The following is a 17,802-nucleotide window of genomic DNA, read 5'->3' as shown; positions in this document are numbered from 1 at the left end:
CGAAGGCTTCTATCATCTTGCATCATCACAAGGAGAAGTAGGAGTGCAGTACAATAAGATGTTTTGAGAGAGAAAGAGCACATTCACATAACTTTTACTACAGTATGTTCTTACGTAATTGTTCTGTTTTGGAATTATTGCTGTTAACTCTTACCATGCCTATTTTATAAATTAAACTTTATCATAGGTACATATATATAGGAAAAAAAACCAGTATACATTGGGTTTGGTACTATCTGTGGCTTCAGGCATCCATTGGGGGTGTTGGAATGTTTCTTGTGGATAAAGGGGGACTACTGTACATTGCCCAAGGAAGAAAGCAACCTTTGTTACTCATGACATTGATACGGAGGCACATCAGTTTTTCTGTGGCCTGCATGTTATTTGCTGGCATGTGATGCCGTGTTATTAAATGGAACTCAGGAGGAAGGATGTGGAATGTGTGACTACACGCTCCTAGCCCATCAGCATCCAGCTTGACCCAGTGGACTTGAATTTTGCTACAACTCTGAAAGTCTGTGCAGATTCCTCATGGGCAAGACTTTTGTCGGATAAAATATTATTTGGAATAACTGTCCATGTACCAAGACCTTGACATTTTTTTGGTGAGACAGACATGCTAGTTGTGAATTTCAGGGGTTTTGTTTGCTTTTTTTTTTTTTTTTTTCTGGTAATGCTAATTATTTATGCTAAGCAAAGATATGGATGTTAATGATAATAGCTACCATCTGTAATCCTGGTAAGTAGATACAGATAAATCTATTTAAAGATTAACACAGATGTAGTTTGATACACAGATGTAGCCATAGGTATGTTTACATAAGAGATATGTCATTACATATAACATTGACACAGATCCAGATTGGAGACAACAAAATGGAGATATAGATAATATATAAGAGGGTGTCTTTTATTCACTCCATCATCCCCAGCATATACTAGCATGTGGCAAGTAGCAGTTCATTAAATATTAGTTGAATGAGTTGCAGAAGCAGCTAACTGGAGGATGAGGGGATTGCAAGTTGATAAACTAGTAATATACTAACATAGTATATCCTCCAAGTGGGCCCAAAACAGAGGTGTCAGTCATATGGGGGAATATAGAAAATTATGGCGCAATCCTGGATGTGAAATACCTGGGAGCTTTAAAAAAAAAAAAAAAAACAACTCATGCGGCGCCTGGGTGGCTCAGTTGGTTAAGCGTCCGACTCTTGATTTTGGCTCACGTCATGATCTCATGGTTCATGAGATCGAGCCCCATATCAGGCTCTGTGCTGACAGTGCAGAGCCTGCTTGGGATTCTCTGTCTCCCTCTCTCTGCCTTTCTTTCCTCTCCTCTCTCCTCTCCTCTCCTCTCCTCTCCTCTCCTCTCCTCTCCTCTCCTCTCTTCTCCTTTCTCTCTCTAAAAGAAAAAAAGGAAAAAGAAAAGAAAAGAAACAAAGAAAAAGGAAAACTTAAAAAAAAAAAATACCATGCTTGGGCCCTGCCCCTGAGATACTCAGTTAAGGGACAGAACAGGGCTCAGGCATGATACTTTTTAAAAACTCCTTGAGTGATCTGCTGGTCTAACAGGACAAACAACTACACATAGATGTTAATGTCAGTAGTCTGTATTCGACTGAGATCTGAGTGGTTAGGCTGCTTAACTGTGGTCAGTACAGAGGGCGTGTCCTCTGTGGATCTGAGTAGGCTCTAAATGTTTCCCACAGCAAGGGGAAAGATGGGGTAAGATTCAGATAGAGGAAGGGACTGCAAGGCTATTCCAAGCAGACTTTCTAGCAAAGGCTGGAAGGTGGATATGGGCGTGACATTTTCTGTGGGTAAGAAAACAAGAGTAAAACAGCTTTACATGACCAAAGTGTGAGGCAGATGTCAGAGTGAAGCTTTCTAGGTTACAACGTGCCACTTAAAGTGACCCTTTCACCTAGCTTTCTTACCTGTGTTCAAATTTGTATTTTATAGAAATGCCCTTGTAGGACCTTCTGGTGAGCCCTTCTGAGTATTTTAGGCTTCCATTCAAATATACTTCAAATATACTAATGTACTTCTGATCACAAGATCCTGCTCTACTTAAAAAGCCTAGTTAAATATTAATGCGGGGAAATTTGCTCTTGCATATTTTCACACGTAATTTGTTTAATTGGTATTATGCATTTTGCATAATTTAAATACCAACATCTGGGTGATTTGCTCAGCCAGCAGAGGACTGCTTCATCAGAAAGATCTACACAGCATCGTCTCTGAACTGCCTGCCAAGAGTTAGCTGTTGGTGTTTAAAATAAAGAATGTTTTCCGTAACGGGAAGTGTAGTGGAAATTGAACTGCCCCAAGAGTTTCTGTTCATTAAAAGCACAATATTAATTCTATTTACTCTTAGGGGCTGACTGCCAATAATCCTAGGAAATTTAGATTTGTTAGCACCATGGAGTAGGTGGTGGCCAGATTCTTCTCTTCCTATTTCTGCCCTGGTGAGTCTGGAACTGTTCACCATCTGTTCTAAAGGTGTTTCTTTTGACCACAGGTACTTTAATGTGGATTGTTTCAAAGTCATGTGAAAAACAAGGTTTTTACATTTCTACCCTAACTTTCATGATGTAATAGGTGCCAATCTGATATCAGCATCATGATGCTAGGTAGAGATGTGTTGGATACTTCTTAAATCATTTATGATGATAGTCTTTTAGGATCAAACCTTCACATTTAAGCAATATTCCCTTATAAGCTTGACTTATTCTGGCCATTTTAAATATTCTTTTGAGGTTCAAGAGCTGCTTTTGCCTAGCAAGGAGCATAAAAACAGGACTGATCAGAAATAGTCTCAGGCTTGGGATCAGAGATCACGATACTGTTAAATATTTTTGGCTCTCACTGATTCCATCCTGAATTCTCTTTCTCTGGGCCTAGCTTGTTGTCCTGGACCCACCGTTTGCTTTCTGGAGGGGAAGACACACAGTAAATGTAATTTTGGTAGCTTTGAGTGCCCTGAAAATATTAAGCCCAGTGGAGTGGTAGAATATGTATGTGCCTGGGAGTAGGGGAATGGGGTCTAGTAGGGCATAAACTTTATCTGAGCAGGGACTTTCTCCATTTACTCACTGCTGTCTTTGATTTTGAGAGAGCAGGCAGCATGTGTGGTAAGAGCTGATTGACAAGAAGGGATAAGCAACAAAGTCGGGAGAGAGTGTCCCAGGCAGAAAGAATAGCATGTGCAAAGGCCCTGCAGTGGGAATGAGGAGGCATTCTGGCTGGAGCATTGTGAGTCAAGTGGAGAGAGGAGGGAGGCGAGGTTGGAGAGGTGCACAGGGGCCAGATGAAATGAGATGTGGGGGTCATTTTATTCTAAATGCATGGGAAACCACCATAGGGTTTTATGTATGACCTCTTGATGTTTAGAAAAGGTGGCTCTGGCTCATATGCAGAATGGATTGTAGGGTGGCAAGAGAGGAAGCAGAAGGACCAACCGGGGGATGTCAGAGACTCCAGGTAGGATATGGTGGTAGCCAGATCAGCTCAGTAGCAGTGGAGACAGAAAGTTGTGGATGATTCAGACTTTGTTGTGTAGGTAGAGCTGATGGACCTACTGATGGTCTGGCTAGGGGAGTTGAGGCAAAGAGAAGGATCAAGGGTGGCATCTAGCTTGATCCACTTGATTCTTCCTTTTTTTTTTTTTTTTTTTTTTCAAGCCATGGATTGCTAATTCTGCCTTCCCACCTAAACTTCCTCCTTGCTGGAGCCTCATTCTCATTAAGGCTGATCGCCAGTCCTCCCTTGATTCTAGGTCTGTGGTATCTGCCAGACCTTTTCAGTTATGGTAGACTTCCATTCCCTTATTAACTTCCACAGACTATTCTTTCCTGTGTGTGTGTGTGTGTGTGTGTGTGTGTGTGTGTGTGTGTGTAAATCTGATTATGATTCAGAGAGCATAATTAAATAGAGCTCTCATAAGAAGGATTACATATTACCAATAGACTTGTAGGGTCATAGAACATGCTGTTAGCCACCCAGTATTATTTTTATTCACTTCTCTCTCACATTCTCTTCTGGGAACACAGCAAAAATAAAGTTATTTCCTGGAGGAATGTGAAAGAGATTCTTACCTCTTTTCATCATACTCAGGCTGCATGAACAAAGAGTGAAAGAAGACAGGATGATAGTTGGCGGTTCACATGTACAGCTTCATTGATTTCCTGGTAATCTTGGCAACTGTTTTCTTTCTCTGTTAGATTTCTTTCTGTGTGTGGAAGAACATACAAGAAATAGTAGCTTTTGGGTGAATGTCAGCTTGTGGTGTACTTTCAGGATTTCAGAGCTAGTTAGTTTGTGTTGCCAGTGACCGTTTATCATTTTGTATTATATGAGAAACGTGTAAATTACTTGAGAACACTTGCTAGTGAAGTTGGTGAGTGATTTTAACAAGTCACCAGTATCCACTTGCTGAGCTGTCTGCAAAGTATTACTAGTAAATGTCAGGATTGTTGTTTTTTTTTTTTTTTTTTTCCTGGCAATAAAAATCTTTTGGATATTTATCAGATGTTTGCAACTCTTGCAAGCTCTCCAGTTTTCCTTATTTCTCATTAAGAAGAATATGTAAAATAGTTGAGAAGGATGTCTTAAGGTCAGTCCGTCTAAACTGATTGTCACAGAGTGCATCTACCTCTGCAGTGTCCTTTATAATCCCGCTTTTCTTTTTCCTCTGTTCCCATTCTTCCTGCACATCCTTGCCAGATTCATCTTCTAAAGTATCAACCCGTTCCTGTTTTCAAAATTCTCAATGGCTTCCTGTTTTCTGAATCAAATAATGATCCATCTACCTGGCTTTCCAGTCCATTTTTTCCAGGTTTAGCAGGTAAAGTGAATTTCCAGGGGTCTTTTGTGGATATACCCATGTTTGCTGTTGCCCTGTCTTTACTCAAGGAGTCCCCCAAACCTGGAGTATCCCTTATTTTCTTCCTTTTTGTAACCTGCTGAAATCCTACTCTTTAAAGAGGCATTTGGAGATGACATCACAGTTTCAAAGATGGGAGGAAATAATAAAAAGCAAAGCAAGCATCCCATGCTGCAGCAGGAAAACCACCGTGAACTCACTAATAGGGAGCAGATGACAAAGTCACAAGCCGGCCCTGAGGAAGAGGGAAGGTTGTTCCTAAGCCTGCACATCAGAAGCTGAATCAGTGAGGGTTCTTAAGGAATTTAAAAAAAAAAATTATTTTTTGATGTTTATTATATTTGAGAGAGACAGAGCACAAGCGGTGGAGGGGCAGAGAGAGAGAGAGAGGGAGGTACAGAATCTGAAGTAGGCTCCAGGCTCTGAGCTGTCAGCACAGAGCCCAATGCAGGGCTTGAACCCACGGACCATGTTATCAGGACCTGAGCCAAAGTCGGACGCTTAACTGACTGAGCCACCCAGGCGCCCCTAAATCAGTGAGGGTTCTAAAAACCCTTCCCGGGGCCCTCCAGTCTGGGGAGATCCAAACTGATTTCCCTGTTCTTATTTGAGGAGCCATAGAAGTAGCTGGTGGTGGTAACTGGGAGGAAGTGAAATGCAGAGCTGATTGTCTGTAAGTAAAGGCCTGGTGAAATGGTGAGAGACCTGGGAGCAGGCTTCCCCACAGGAGTGGGATCTCAAGCAGGAGGAAGGAGCACAGTAGAGGATATTTCATGACCTTTGCTAAGAGAGGGCAGAGCCCTGGAATTCAAATTCACCCTAGAGCCTCTAGGGTGCTTTGTTTGAAACGTGGCTCTCGTCATTCCATCTGGCTAGGGAAAAGTGATAGAATGCAGGCTACTCAGTCTTTGAACTTGACAAGATCACAGGAACTGCAGGACAGGGGTCAAGGAGTTGCCTGTTGTGTGTTAGAGCATACGGAATCTCTGGATTCCTAAGCATACACACCTGAGCACATATACGAGATGAGAGATAAAACTAGGGTAATTCTAGAAACATAGTTATAGTAAGGGATGGGTGGACAGATGGACAGATGGACAGAAAGAAAGAAAGAAAGAGAAAAAGAAAGAAAGAGAAAAAGAAAAAGAAAAAGAAAAGGAATCTAGCATGCAAAAGACAAAGGGTCCAGATCTCGATGAAAACATACCTCAAGGCATGGGAGTTCTTTACAATTGTTTCATTCTGTGGAACTAAAGTTAGTGAGAAATGTGAAGTCGGTAAACAAAACAAGATGATAATAAAAAGCAGAATGAGGTTGGGGGAAAAAAAACCAGGAGATTGCAGACCTAAAGAAAGAGTGTGAGGTCCAAAACAACATCCAGTACAGCACTAATACGTAAAATTAGAAATACCAAGGGAAAGAATAGATGCCATTGAAATCAAATTACTAAAAGAGTAAAGGCTTCATAATGTCAACACAAATGAAATACTCAAGGTATTAAGTAATCAGAAGCTAAAATATAAAGAAGACAAAGACAATGTCATATAAGGATAATTGGCATCCCTGAAGTAGACAGTCAGCAAATGAAACAAAATGCGGTAGAAAACAAGCCAGTTTTCGTGAAATGAAGAAATAAACAAAAGAACTGGGTCTGCAGGTGAGTCTTGTATTCCAGGAAAATTTGGAGTACAGAAGGTTCAAGACTGAAATCTATCTTAATTAAGCTATTGGATTTCAGAGATAAAGGAGTTCTTCATACCCCCCTGGGCAGAAAAGCAGATTGTCTGCCGTGGACTAAAAGTTAGTGTAGCTTCGTATTTCCTCAGAGTAGCATTCAGTTTCTGAAGATAATGGAGCCGTGTGTTCAGCATTCTGAGGGAAAGGAAGTATGACCCGACGGTGGCCCAAACTGACACAGCTAAGGGGTTATTCAGGTGTGAGGGCAGGAGGCAGATATTTCCAAACGTGTACAAACTCGAGTAAGAGTGCTTAAAATCAAAGCACGTATGAAAAATGTACGTCGGCAGCACCGTCAGACCGCTAAATATGCTTCATGACGTTTTAACTTAGAAGGATATTTTAGGAAATAGCCCTTGTAGTGAAGGAACATTTGGTTGAAATTCAACAAATACTTCAGTTTCTTTTCCTTTTGTTAAATTCACATAAAGTCACTTGCGGTGTGTTAAATGAAAAAGTAGCTTTGCTAGAGGCTAATTTTATTTTTTATAAAAGTCTTCCTGTCTGCCTGGCTTCCTCCCTCCCTCTTTACACACACCGTGGGCACCAGCTCCAGGGGAACCTTTCGTCTTCTGCTAAGTGTCATAGGCAAGTTGGCAGAAGTTAACTGCACTTTATACTGTGAGGCAACGCTACAAAATTCCGCTAGTGAGACACATAATTCTCCATAGACTACATTTCCTCAAAAAAAGAGTCTGACATTTAATTTTTGGCTGTCAGAAAACAATCTACTTAAAATCACTTACTCTCTACCGTGGCAAATATCAGCACTTATTGAGTGACTGCTGTGTGCCCGGTGCAGCCATATTCACCTGACGTAGTCAGTGTGAGGAAAGACAGTTTCTATTCTTAGACAGCTCTTAATTTAGGTGGGACAGACACATCACCAGTTTTCCTAGTATTCCCCAAGTGAGATCCAGCTCTCAGGAGACTTCTCAAAAGGGAAAAATTGGTTTTGTTGTTGGTTAAGTTCTTGTTTTGGTTTTCACTTAGTCATTGAGGAAAGCTGTTGACTTTTGTCAGAAAGTACTAGATGCTGAGGATATGGTTGTGATTAAAAGAGGTAGGACCTCTGCTCAGTCTTATAAACAGGTATGATGGTTACATGGGGTGCTCCCAATGAACTAAGCCCTTGTGTGGTCTCCTCCCCTGGAATCGGGCAGCCCTGCCTGTAACTCACCTGAACTGCTGGAATGTGCCAGAAGTAACACAGTGAGCGCAAAGGCACTAGACACATGTTTTAGGTTCAGAGAAACATATTGAACATATTATTTGCAAATGTAATGAACGTAATGTTTAAAATAAGCTGATAGTATGTTTTGACACTTTTAGTCAGGCTATGGTTTCCTTTTTATACAATAATTGGTTGCCAGAAGCTTTGTTTCAATACAAAATACGTGCAGCTCTATATATTTTCCCATTTCTTTGGGACATGGCATTCCTAGAGTTGGGGGAGGGATGGCCAATTCTGCTATGTTAAATATTCCATCTTATCAAAGAGGTGTTTCATAAATTATGTATAACAGTAGATGCCACTCAATAAATATTTTATACGTGATAGATATTTTTGTCTGAAATTACTTTTTCACTTGAGCAATGATTTAAACCCTCGGTTTTAGTTTTATGAGGTGACACTTTTATAATATCATGTAGTGAATGCAGCTTGAATGTCATGGAGCTTTAGAGCAGCATTAATCATAAATTCATCTGCCCCCACTCCCAGTCCTGGAAGACTGTCTCTTAATTCAGCTGTTACCCATTCTGTGTATGGAAGTGTGTGTGAGAACATGCTGGTGTGTGTGCATGGGAAGGGGGAGTGGGGACAGGTAATGCTTTTGACCTCGTGGCTCCAAAGTTATGAATTTCCAATGATTTTCAAAATCTATGAGACTTATTTCAAGGAAGGGAAAAAGAAAGTGTTTTTCAGTGGTTTTTTTTAAAAAAAAAAAGGAATATGAAACTAAACTGGGATGTAGTCCAAAACAATTTCTCTAGTTTGAGTGGGAGCTATGAGAATTTAAAATATTGCCTTTTCCTCGGGTTATTGTCCACTCTTATGCAGAAAGAAAATACATATGTCTCTGCACTTCTGAGAACAGTCACTGTCCTCTTTACATGGACCTAGAGGCCTGGAACATTCGTTGGCAGGCGGCTGCCTAACCACATATGTGGTACTGTCACAGTTCAGAGCCACCAGACCTTCCAGTGAGGACACTGTTTTATGAAATAGAACTGTGTGATTAAGTTCTCCACTCCAACATATATCTTTTTTTTCTTTTCTTTTTTTTAAAGCACATACTTTCCTCTCCTGCTTGAATTCTACAGTCAGGAGGAAAAGAACACATTCTACCAATATCTGAGAGATAGGAGTAGAGGCTGGTTTATTTAGAGTACTCATTTAACTAAGATTTGCGAGGGCCTTGGTACAGTAAATCAGGATTACTGAAGTCTCCGACCTGAAAGCCTGAGGTTTTGAGCCCTGCAGTGGGAGCCTGGCTGATAAGAGGAGTAATTGAAGAACAATGATACGCTTCATTTCCTTTTCTTGAATGGAAGTTATGCATTGGTCATTTTCTCTGCGTATCTATTTAATGGTTGTTAAATTAAATTGCTTTCTTTCAAGTGGTGATTTTTATGGTTTGGTTTTTTTTTTTTTTTTTTTTTGCATTTCATTCCATCACCCTCTTGCATGACTGCAGCTGCAGCTCTGTGGGTGTGTGTTTGAGACTCATATCTGCAGAGATGAAGGCCCAGGAAACTTCTTTCTTCCTGCTACCCTTCCCCTGAACCTCTTAGTAACTCCCTTGTCTATAACGTTGTGAAGTTCTGAATCCTTCACCTAGAGGATGACATCATTTTAATATTTCAGTAACATGAAATACATTTATTCATTGCAGAAATGTAAGGTGTACTGAGTATGTTTCAGGCAGTGCTCGCTTTGGGGATCTAGAACTGTGCCCTGGTCACTGTGCGCATTATAGGGGTGGGGTGGGGAAGAGACCCGCTAGGAGTGTCTCTACCAGGAACCTGGTTGGTAGCTTAGAGCTTGCTTCCCCGTTGCTCACATTATACCTAAGATCACAGAGTGCAGTGTTGTGCTCTTGGACGTGACTCAGTCAGAGCTCAGCATGGCCCAGCCTTAAGGCTGGACTTTTCACCTTCGGTCTTTGGAATTTATCTCAGATTTGTTTAGAAGCCTGATTTTAGAGCTCTTTTGTCTTGGTACCGACAGGCCTTATGTTAGGACAGAGACCCATTGTCTGTTGCCTGACCAACGCTGTTGCTGCCCTGCCTGCATTTGTCAGAACTTCGTGTACCTGACCATTCGTTCATTCATTCATTCATTCATTTGACGATACTAACCAGTTACAATGTGTCAGACATGAAATTAGGCACTGGTTTATATTCTAGTCCGGACAGGTAATGAGCTCACATGTAATATATCATGTAGTGGTAATTGCTAAGGAGGGAAACATCAGGATAAAGGAGGTTAGTGCTTATTACTTTGTGTGGGGTGATGGAGAAGGTGGCATTTGAGTGGAGACTTGAGGTACTGAAGGCTGAGTTATTTATATTTACACAGACACACACACACACACACACACACACACATGCATGTATGGGAGTTCTTCTCAACTAGAGTTTATGTAGTTGATGATATTTGCTTGTATCTGGAGACTTTTTGGTTGTCACAGCCTTGTGGAAGCGGTAGGGTACTACTGGTATCTAGTGGGTATGTAACCGAACTCAAGGGTTTGCTTGGGATGCACCAAACTGAATGCCACCCAAGGAAAACAAAGAACTTTCAATAGGGAGATAGGGAGAGAGTTCTCAAAGCACTGTCTCCCCATGGGGTTAATATGGGAAACTTTAATTCAGCGTGTTAGGGAGCAGGGGCAGGGAGTTTGCATAGGTTTGCAAGGAGGCTTGCAGGGAGTTTGCATTGGGTTCAGTTGTGCATGCCTGACATGTTAGCGTGCCAGTACATACATCGCATCTTTGAAATGGTGGAAAACTGCACTTATCGGAGGGGATCTTGGTATTGTAATGAGCTAAAGGTAACTTCAGAACAACTCGGGGGTTTCTGTAAAATCCAGGCTGTCCTCCCCTCCAATCTGGCTCAAGCTGGCTTATGTAAAGGAATATCAGGTGAGACATACCTAGCAAGGGACTGTCAGGTCAAACACCTAACTGGGGCTTCTCCTTGGCTGGAGCTGTTGGTTCTACAAAAATGAAACACATTCCTTCCCTACTTTTGTTCTTTCCCCTCCTCCCTTCTGCTGATAGCTTTTAGCCCTCTTATTTGCGTAACTTCCCATTGCATCATAGCTAACAGGTAGAGGCCAGGGGTACTGCTAAGCCACCTGCAGTGCACAAGGCATCCTCCCATGATGAAGAGCCATCTGATTTGAAATGTCAGTAGTGCCAGGGTCTGGAAGCCCTCTTCTAGGGGAAGGGAAGGGACAGACAGTGACAGAAGAAACAGCCACCACAAAAGCAGAAGGAACAACAATGCCTAAAGCCCTGAGTTGGGGACGGGCTGGCAAGTTTGAGGAAGGGCAAGGAGCCTCTGGACTCCTAGACAGGAGTGAGCAAGGTGGGGGGAGATGAGAACGGGAGGTTAGTAAGGGATGAGATCGTGTAGAGCTTTGTAGAACCTTACAAAGGCTTGGGCTTTCAACTCTATGAAACGGGAGGCCAGGGAAAGGATTTGAACAGGGGAGCAGCCTGCCCTCACATCCCTCTGGCTGCTGAGTAGAGCACATGACACAGTGGGGCACCAGTGGTGGTAGCCTGGTGAAAGATGATGGTGGTTGGGGCTCAGGAGGAATGTGGTGCAGGTGGTTCAATGTTGTCAGATTAGGTCATATTTTGAAGGCAGAGACAACACTAAGCATGTAGGATTTAGAGAAAGAAAGGAGCAAAGTATAATCTTGGTGTTTGGTCTGAACAATTAGAAGGAAGGTTGGCATTTACCGGGATGGTATGGTGTGCAGGTTTGAGAGGCAGGGGAAATCAAGGGTTGGGTTTTTCTTTTAATGTTTATTTATTTTGGGGGAGAGAGAGAGTGGGTGGGCACAAGTGAGGGAGGGGCAGAGAGACAGGGGGACAGAGGATCCTAAGCAGGCTCCGTGCTGACAGCAGAGAGCCTGATGCAGGACTCGAATTCACTAACCCCGAGATCATTATCTGAGCCAAAGTCAGATGCTTAAGCGACTGAGCCACCCAGGCACCCCAAGAGTTGGTTTTTTAATGTATTAGGTTTGAGCTGCCTGTTTGGCATCCCCATAGAATACACTGAGGTAAGTGATTGTATGTATGCATGAGTGTGGGGTCAAGGGAGAGGGCTGTCTGTAGCATTAGACTTGAGTTATCGCATGTAGATTGCAGGTGAAGTCCAGAGACAGGATGCGGTCATCAGGGAGTGACTATAGGTACTCTGGTCCCAAGGATGAAAGCCTGCAGGAGAGAGTGGGAGGGGAGGAATTGGAGAAACCACTAGTGTAGGGAAGACTTTGGAGGAGATTATTTCCAAAGGGACACAGAGAAATTGTTGGTAGTTGGAGGAGATGCAGAGCCAAGGGGGGGTGGTCATGGTGGTCGTTGTTGGGAGAATGTGTAGCAGATTTTTATGTACGTAGGGATGACCTGGTAGGTATTAGAAGTTAGTTCAGGAGACAGAGGGTCAAGTACATCTGGCACAGAGGTTGCTAATGCACAGGAAAGGATTGCTTTGGGGAACATTCACAGTTTGACCATAGTAACTGGTGAGAAGAGCCGACAGATTGGGAGACTTCTAGATATTAAGTGAAATAAGGGTTCTGAAGAGGGAGAAAGATTACTTTGTAGTTGGGTGGTCCTAGGACCTTTCCTAAGCAAGGCAAGGTCTGAGCTTTGGTTTCAAAGAGGTTGTATTCATCAGGCAATAAGTTTACTTCATTTTATATTGAGCTTTTTGTATATTTCAAGTTCACTTTACCTGCCACATGCCAGGATCCCAGCATGAAGATTTTCCATTTTTCTTGCAGCTGTTTTGATGAGAAATAAAATACTACTCATTCTCTTTCCTCTAAGTAATCTTTCCTTTCCTTTCCCTCCTAATTTCAGGAACAAACTCTAGCCCTTAGGAAAGAAGGGATTGGAGTTGTTTTGGATTCTGAACTGCCCCATTTGATTGGCATTGATGATGACCTTCTGAGTACTGGAATCATCTTATATCACTTGAAGGTTAGAAGTGGCTTAAGTAGAACATAATTTTGTTTTCCGTTTCCTCTTTAGACACTAGCAGAGTTTCCTGTAATACTCTACATCTGTGAACACAACTATTACATTAGAGAATACACTACAAATCTTTGAGCCCTTTGGGGATTTTCAATGGTTCACTGGTGTTCTGTGGTATTAAAAGTTCCCATGTTTATGGAGTTCTAAAGCTAAATGAAGATCCATTTACTTTGCCTGCCACTTTGGAGAATCAGTGAGAGAGAGAGGTAAGGAACAAAAAGGCAGGCAGACCAAGGAAGGAAAGTTACAACCACCTGGAGCTGAGATTTGCTAGATGTAATTTTCTAGTCCCTCGGGTTAATTATAAAGCGTGTCTCCAGCCTACATTATTGGGCCTGGTCCCAAACTGGCAATTTGTGTCAAGAGAACAGAATTACCACATTAGTATCAGTGGTTGCCTCTGTAACCTTGACTTAGTATCCTCTCTCTGATCCATGCCTTAAAATGAGGATAGTGTTGGATCTGAGCTTTGCAGGCTCCCATAAATTGTATCTTTAGATAGGAAGAACCTCTGGCCCCTAGAGGAGAAACTTGCCAGAAAGGATCAGGAACATCAGTGGGATTACCCACGTGGACAGAGTATGGATGCACGCCAAAAATAGGAGCCTACCCTTGTTGAGCAGGAAGCCTCAGGACCTGTGCATTTTCTGGGCAACATGGGACATTGTTACAGAGCCTCAGTGAACTCTAATTGCACTGAGGCTATGGCCTATCTAGAACATTGCTCAGCCTATCAGCCACCAGCTTGCTTGAGTTTACATGAGAAATGGAGAAACAGACCATTCTTCATGTTCTTGCTAATAAATTCAACTTGACTTTTCTTCCTAGGAAGGTCAGACATATGTTGGTCGAGAAGATGCTTCAACAGAACAGGATATTGGTGAGAATCTTTATCAATTTCTTCTTCCCAGTGATTTTTAAAAATCATTTAATGAAGAATTTTCTTTCGAATGGCTAACACTAAAGTGATTATAAAAAAAACCTCTTTTGCAAATACAGTATCGATCAGTATGTGCATTTCTATCATTTTGAATGCAACTCAAATGAATGGAACAGAACAATTAGTTTAGTGAATAAAATGGAGTTGTACATCCTTACCCCCACCGTATATACATTCTATACTCTGTCACAACTTTCGAGAGTAATTTAAATTACTCTACTCTTGTCACAATGGGACAGTGATGAAAATATGCCAACAGACACAGATAGAGGGTAGCAGATCCCTCAACAGGAAGGATATAGACACCTGTGCAATGATGCCAGAGTGCACAACACACACGCATATAGAGGTATGACTTCTGGGTTTCCTGAAAGTCTTTGCCGAGACCCACAGATAAGCAGTGATTCAGCCCGGGAGCAGGATGAGGTCTTGTTAGGCTTTAAAAGCATACCTGGGCAACCACTGTAGTGGTGGTGGTTGGTGTGTGCGCGCGTGTGTGTGTGTGTGTGTGTGTGTGCACGTGTGTGTGTGTGACAAGGTGGGGAGTGGCAGGGGAAGAATTCTGTCTTCTCAGCTGTTTTTAGAATTGCTGGTAATGGACTTGCTTTCCTGCCAAGTGTAAGCTATTCATCACGCCAAAGCTAGTGTAGTTCTGTGTGTTTTACTATTTGCTGTGAAACTGGGAGAGCTGAAAACCAGTTCCCAGAAGTCCTCAGCTTCAGCTGTTTTTGAGTGGAACTAGGTGTCAGGCCTCCTCTTCTGATTGTTAAATTGTGTGTTTGACCTTTGGGATTGCTGTAAATGATGATGATTGGTAAGAACACATGTTTTCTGTGCACAGAAAAGCTCAGTAGTATGGTTCAGTGGAGAACAGTGGGAGCTGTTTGATTTGTACTTCTGAGAAGCTGGCCAAGAACTGTGCCTGAAATTGTGTAGGTTTTTTTGACAGACGTTCATGTCCATGCCTGGCCACTCACCCAAGTAAGAATAACTCAGTGTAGTCCTACAAGAATAGGTACTTTAGCGGCCTCATGCTCTGAGAGGTCAGTGGAGGTCATGTTCTCTCAGATTTGGCACAGGCTGTGGTGGTGTGCATCCCAGTGCAGCTTCTGGAGACTTCCTTGGGCCTCTCAAGATCCATGCCAGGCCAAGTTCACCTTTGGTTTCTGCTCCTGGAAGGCAGTGTCTATAAGTGCAGAGGTTGTAAGAAGGGCCTTGACCCACAGAGCCCTTTTGTTTCTTCCGTTTTACAGTGACCTTTGGGTGGCTGGTGGGGGAAGTTTATTCAGCATCTGAGCCACACAATGGTATTCAATTAAGACAAGTTACTCAACTATATTCTCCCTGAAGATGAGAGAAATTAGCATGTGAGAACTTACTTCCTTACACAGGTGAAATCCAGACCCTTTGAGGTAACATTCAGCGTTCTGTCAGTTGATGCCATGAAGTCCTGAAATTCACTTTTCTCCCTGAACATAAATGTTCACTTCATAATATTTACATGGAAAAGGAAGGGTATTCAATATGGAAAAATAAGTAAAGGTTGGGACTCACTGTACTCGATAACAAAGAAGATATTATCTTTCTTTTTTCTTTTTCCAACTTAGTTCTTCATGGCCTTGACCTGGAGAGTGAGCACTGCATCTTTGAAAACGTCGGGGGGACGGTGACTCTGATACCCCTGAGCGGGTCTCAGTGCTCCGTGAATGGTGTTCAGATCATGGAGGCCACACACCTAAATCAAGGTATCTGGTTTTTGGTTTTCAGAGTTCTTTGTGTATGCCATTGCTAGGGAACAAGTTGGTCAGGTAATGGGAGAACGTGTGCATCTTAGAATTAATTGCTGGTTAGTTATAAGAAATATGCAGACTGTTTGGTTCATTATGCTGTTTTCTGTTTCGCTGGAGGACTTCTTTATATTCCAGTTGTCTTGTTGAATTAAACATATATATAGTTGTCTTAAAAATTATTGCTCTTATGGAAATATGACTTTAAAGGAATTTTTTAAGTTAAAAAAGCACCTTTCAAATGCAAAACCTTAACACAGTGCCTGCTGTTAGTAACTTTATTACCATATTTGTATTCTTTTTGTGAATAGTTGTGATTGTAGCATACATACAGGATCTGGTATCATAGCTTTTTTTTTTCTTTTTAAATAATTTCAGTTTTATGGAAAATTTGCAACTCTCATACAAAGAACTTTTTAGTTTTAGAAGCATTTGAAGGTAAATCACCAACGTGATGCCCCACCACCCCTGAATAATTCAGTGTTTATTTCCTTTAAACAATGGCATTTTCCTGTGTAATTACAAGATAAGCATCCAGATTAGAAAACAAACTTCGGTACATTCCTGCCATCTGATCCTCAGACGCCCTTCAAGTTGTTGTTTGCCCAACAATGTCCACTGTGGGTTCGGGATTCAATCTGGCATCATGTGCTGCATTGAGTTGCCCCACCTGTCTTGTCTCTTTCAGTCTGGAAGAGTTCCTTTGCTTTCCTCTGACTCTTGGGACTTTGGCAGGTCAAATATGTTGCAGAATGTCCCTTTACACAAGTGTAGCGTCTATCTGCTGCTTCCTCGCGATGACACTAATATTGTGCCTTCTTGACAGGACTGTCCGAGAGATGATGCCCTGTTTTTCCCACGTCCCATTACTGAGGAGATGCTTGCTTTGATCATTTGATTAAAATGGAGCTTGCCAGGCTTCTTTACTATGAAGCTACTCTCTTCCTCCTTTTTATTAATAAGGATATTGGGCAGGATTTTGAGATCATAAATACCCATTCTTTATCACACTTTCACCCACTGGTTTTGGAACCATGTTGGGGGGTGCTGGTGTCTGATTGAATTATTCGGATGGATGCCACGTGGCAATCTCCCTCCTTCTACATTAGTTGGATTTTTACTGTAGGTATCAACAGGGTCACATGGCTCGCTATTTTATTTGGCAGGTCTTGGTCTGTCTGTCATTATTTGTTTTGATACACAAATTGTCCCAGGTTTGGTGAGTGGGAGTTACTCCAAGCCGATTCCTGTGTCCTTGGATCTTGTCCCCAGCATCGATGAGCACTTCCTTAATTTCTGACACAATAACATGTTCCAGGCTTATCTCTTATACTTTGCTGGAATCAGCCAGTTCTCCAAGGAGCCTTGGTTCATCTCGGTGGAGAATGGGATTTAGAAACTAAGATCTGAGCTCTAGACGTATTTGTCGCTCTTGAGGTGTTGCTGTTCCCAGGTCCTGTTAGTCAAAAGAGTTAGGGAAAGTGTGTGTCTCTGTGTGTACAACACATACAACTATATTTATGTCTGTAGCTGTGTCAGCATTTCAGCATCTATATTGCTGACCAGGAGTTCATATCAGTACCTCTAATCCAACACAATATCATAGCATTCTTTCTAGTTTTTTTCCTTTTTTCATATTTGTAAATAGCTCCCTTTTCTGATCGTGATAAACCTGACTTCCATTATGTAACCAGTATGCTATCACTTCTGCCCCCTCCTCATGCAGGGATCCTCTTCTTCCTGTTCAGGCTTTGACACCCCATGCTGGACTACCACTGCCACTGCCCTCACTCTTCTAGTGCAGACACTGAAACTTACTCCCATTCCCATGCTGATGCCTGCTTTGCATAGTCCTGCCTAATGGCTTTTGTACTTAGTCATGCGAGGAGGAACAAAGGAAAGAGTTGATATGCCTTAAGCCCCCCCTTTTTTTTTCTGTATATTATGCATAGTTTTATGACAACAGTTTTTCGTAGTTACATACTATAATGTATCTGGTTTGACATAGGAATTGGACACATGGGGGAAATTGGACAGATGGAAAGCATATAGTTCAATGGTGTTAGTGAAGTCATGAGCAGAAATCAGTTGTAAGGAGTTATCTCAGAAATGAAGGATGGTATGGTACCAGAACCATCATCCTTTTGTAGGAAGGGTATAGAATCCACTG

The 17,802-nt window shown here is 42.0% G+C and overlaps 1 protein-coding gene across 10 annotated transcripts in view; it reads left to right on the top strand.

Moving 5' to 3' along the window:
- KIF16B (kinesin family member 16B) overlaps positions 1-17,802 on the top strand; it is a 288,439-nt gene that overhangs the window by 131,857 nt on the left and 138,780 nt on the right. For all 10 annotated transcript variants that reach the window (XR_006703358.1, XR_006703357.1, XR_006703353.1 and 7 more), the window contains 3 exons: positions 12,732-12,851; positions 13,734-13,785; positions 15,453-15,590. Coding sequence is in view for 3 of the 10 variants with exons in the window: in XM_045445356.1 (XP_045301312.1) it covers positions 12,732-12,851; positions 13,734-13,785; positions 15,453-15,590 (310 nt within the window). In the remaining 7 variants the exon portion in view is untranslated. The remainder of the gene's footprint in view (positions 1-12,731; positions 12,852-13,733; positions 13,786-15,452; positions 15,591-17,802) is intronic.

The sequence above is a fragment of the Leopardus geoffroyi genome, chromosome A3 (genome assembly GCF_018350155.1).
Source record: "Leopardus geoffroyi isolate Oge1 chromosome A3, O.geoffroyi_Oge1_pat1.0, whole genome shotgun sequence".
NCBI classification, from domain to species: domain Eukaryota; kingdom Metazoa; phylum Chordata; class Mammalia; order Carnivora; family Felidae; genus Leopardus; species Leopardus geoffroyi.
Note: the sequence above shows the minus strand (reverse complement) of the source record. Positions and strands in the feature narration are given on the sequence as shown.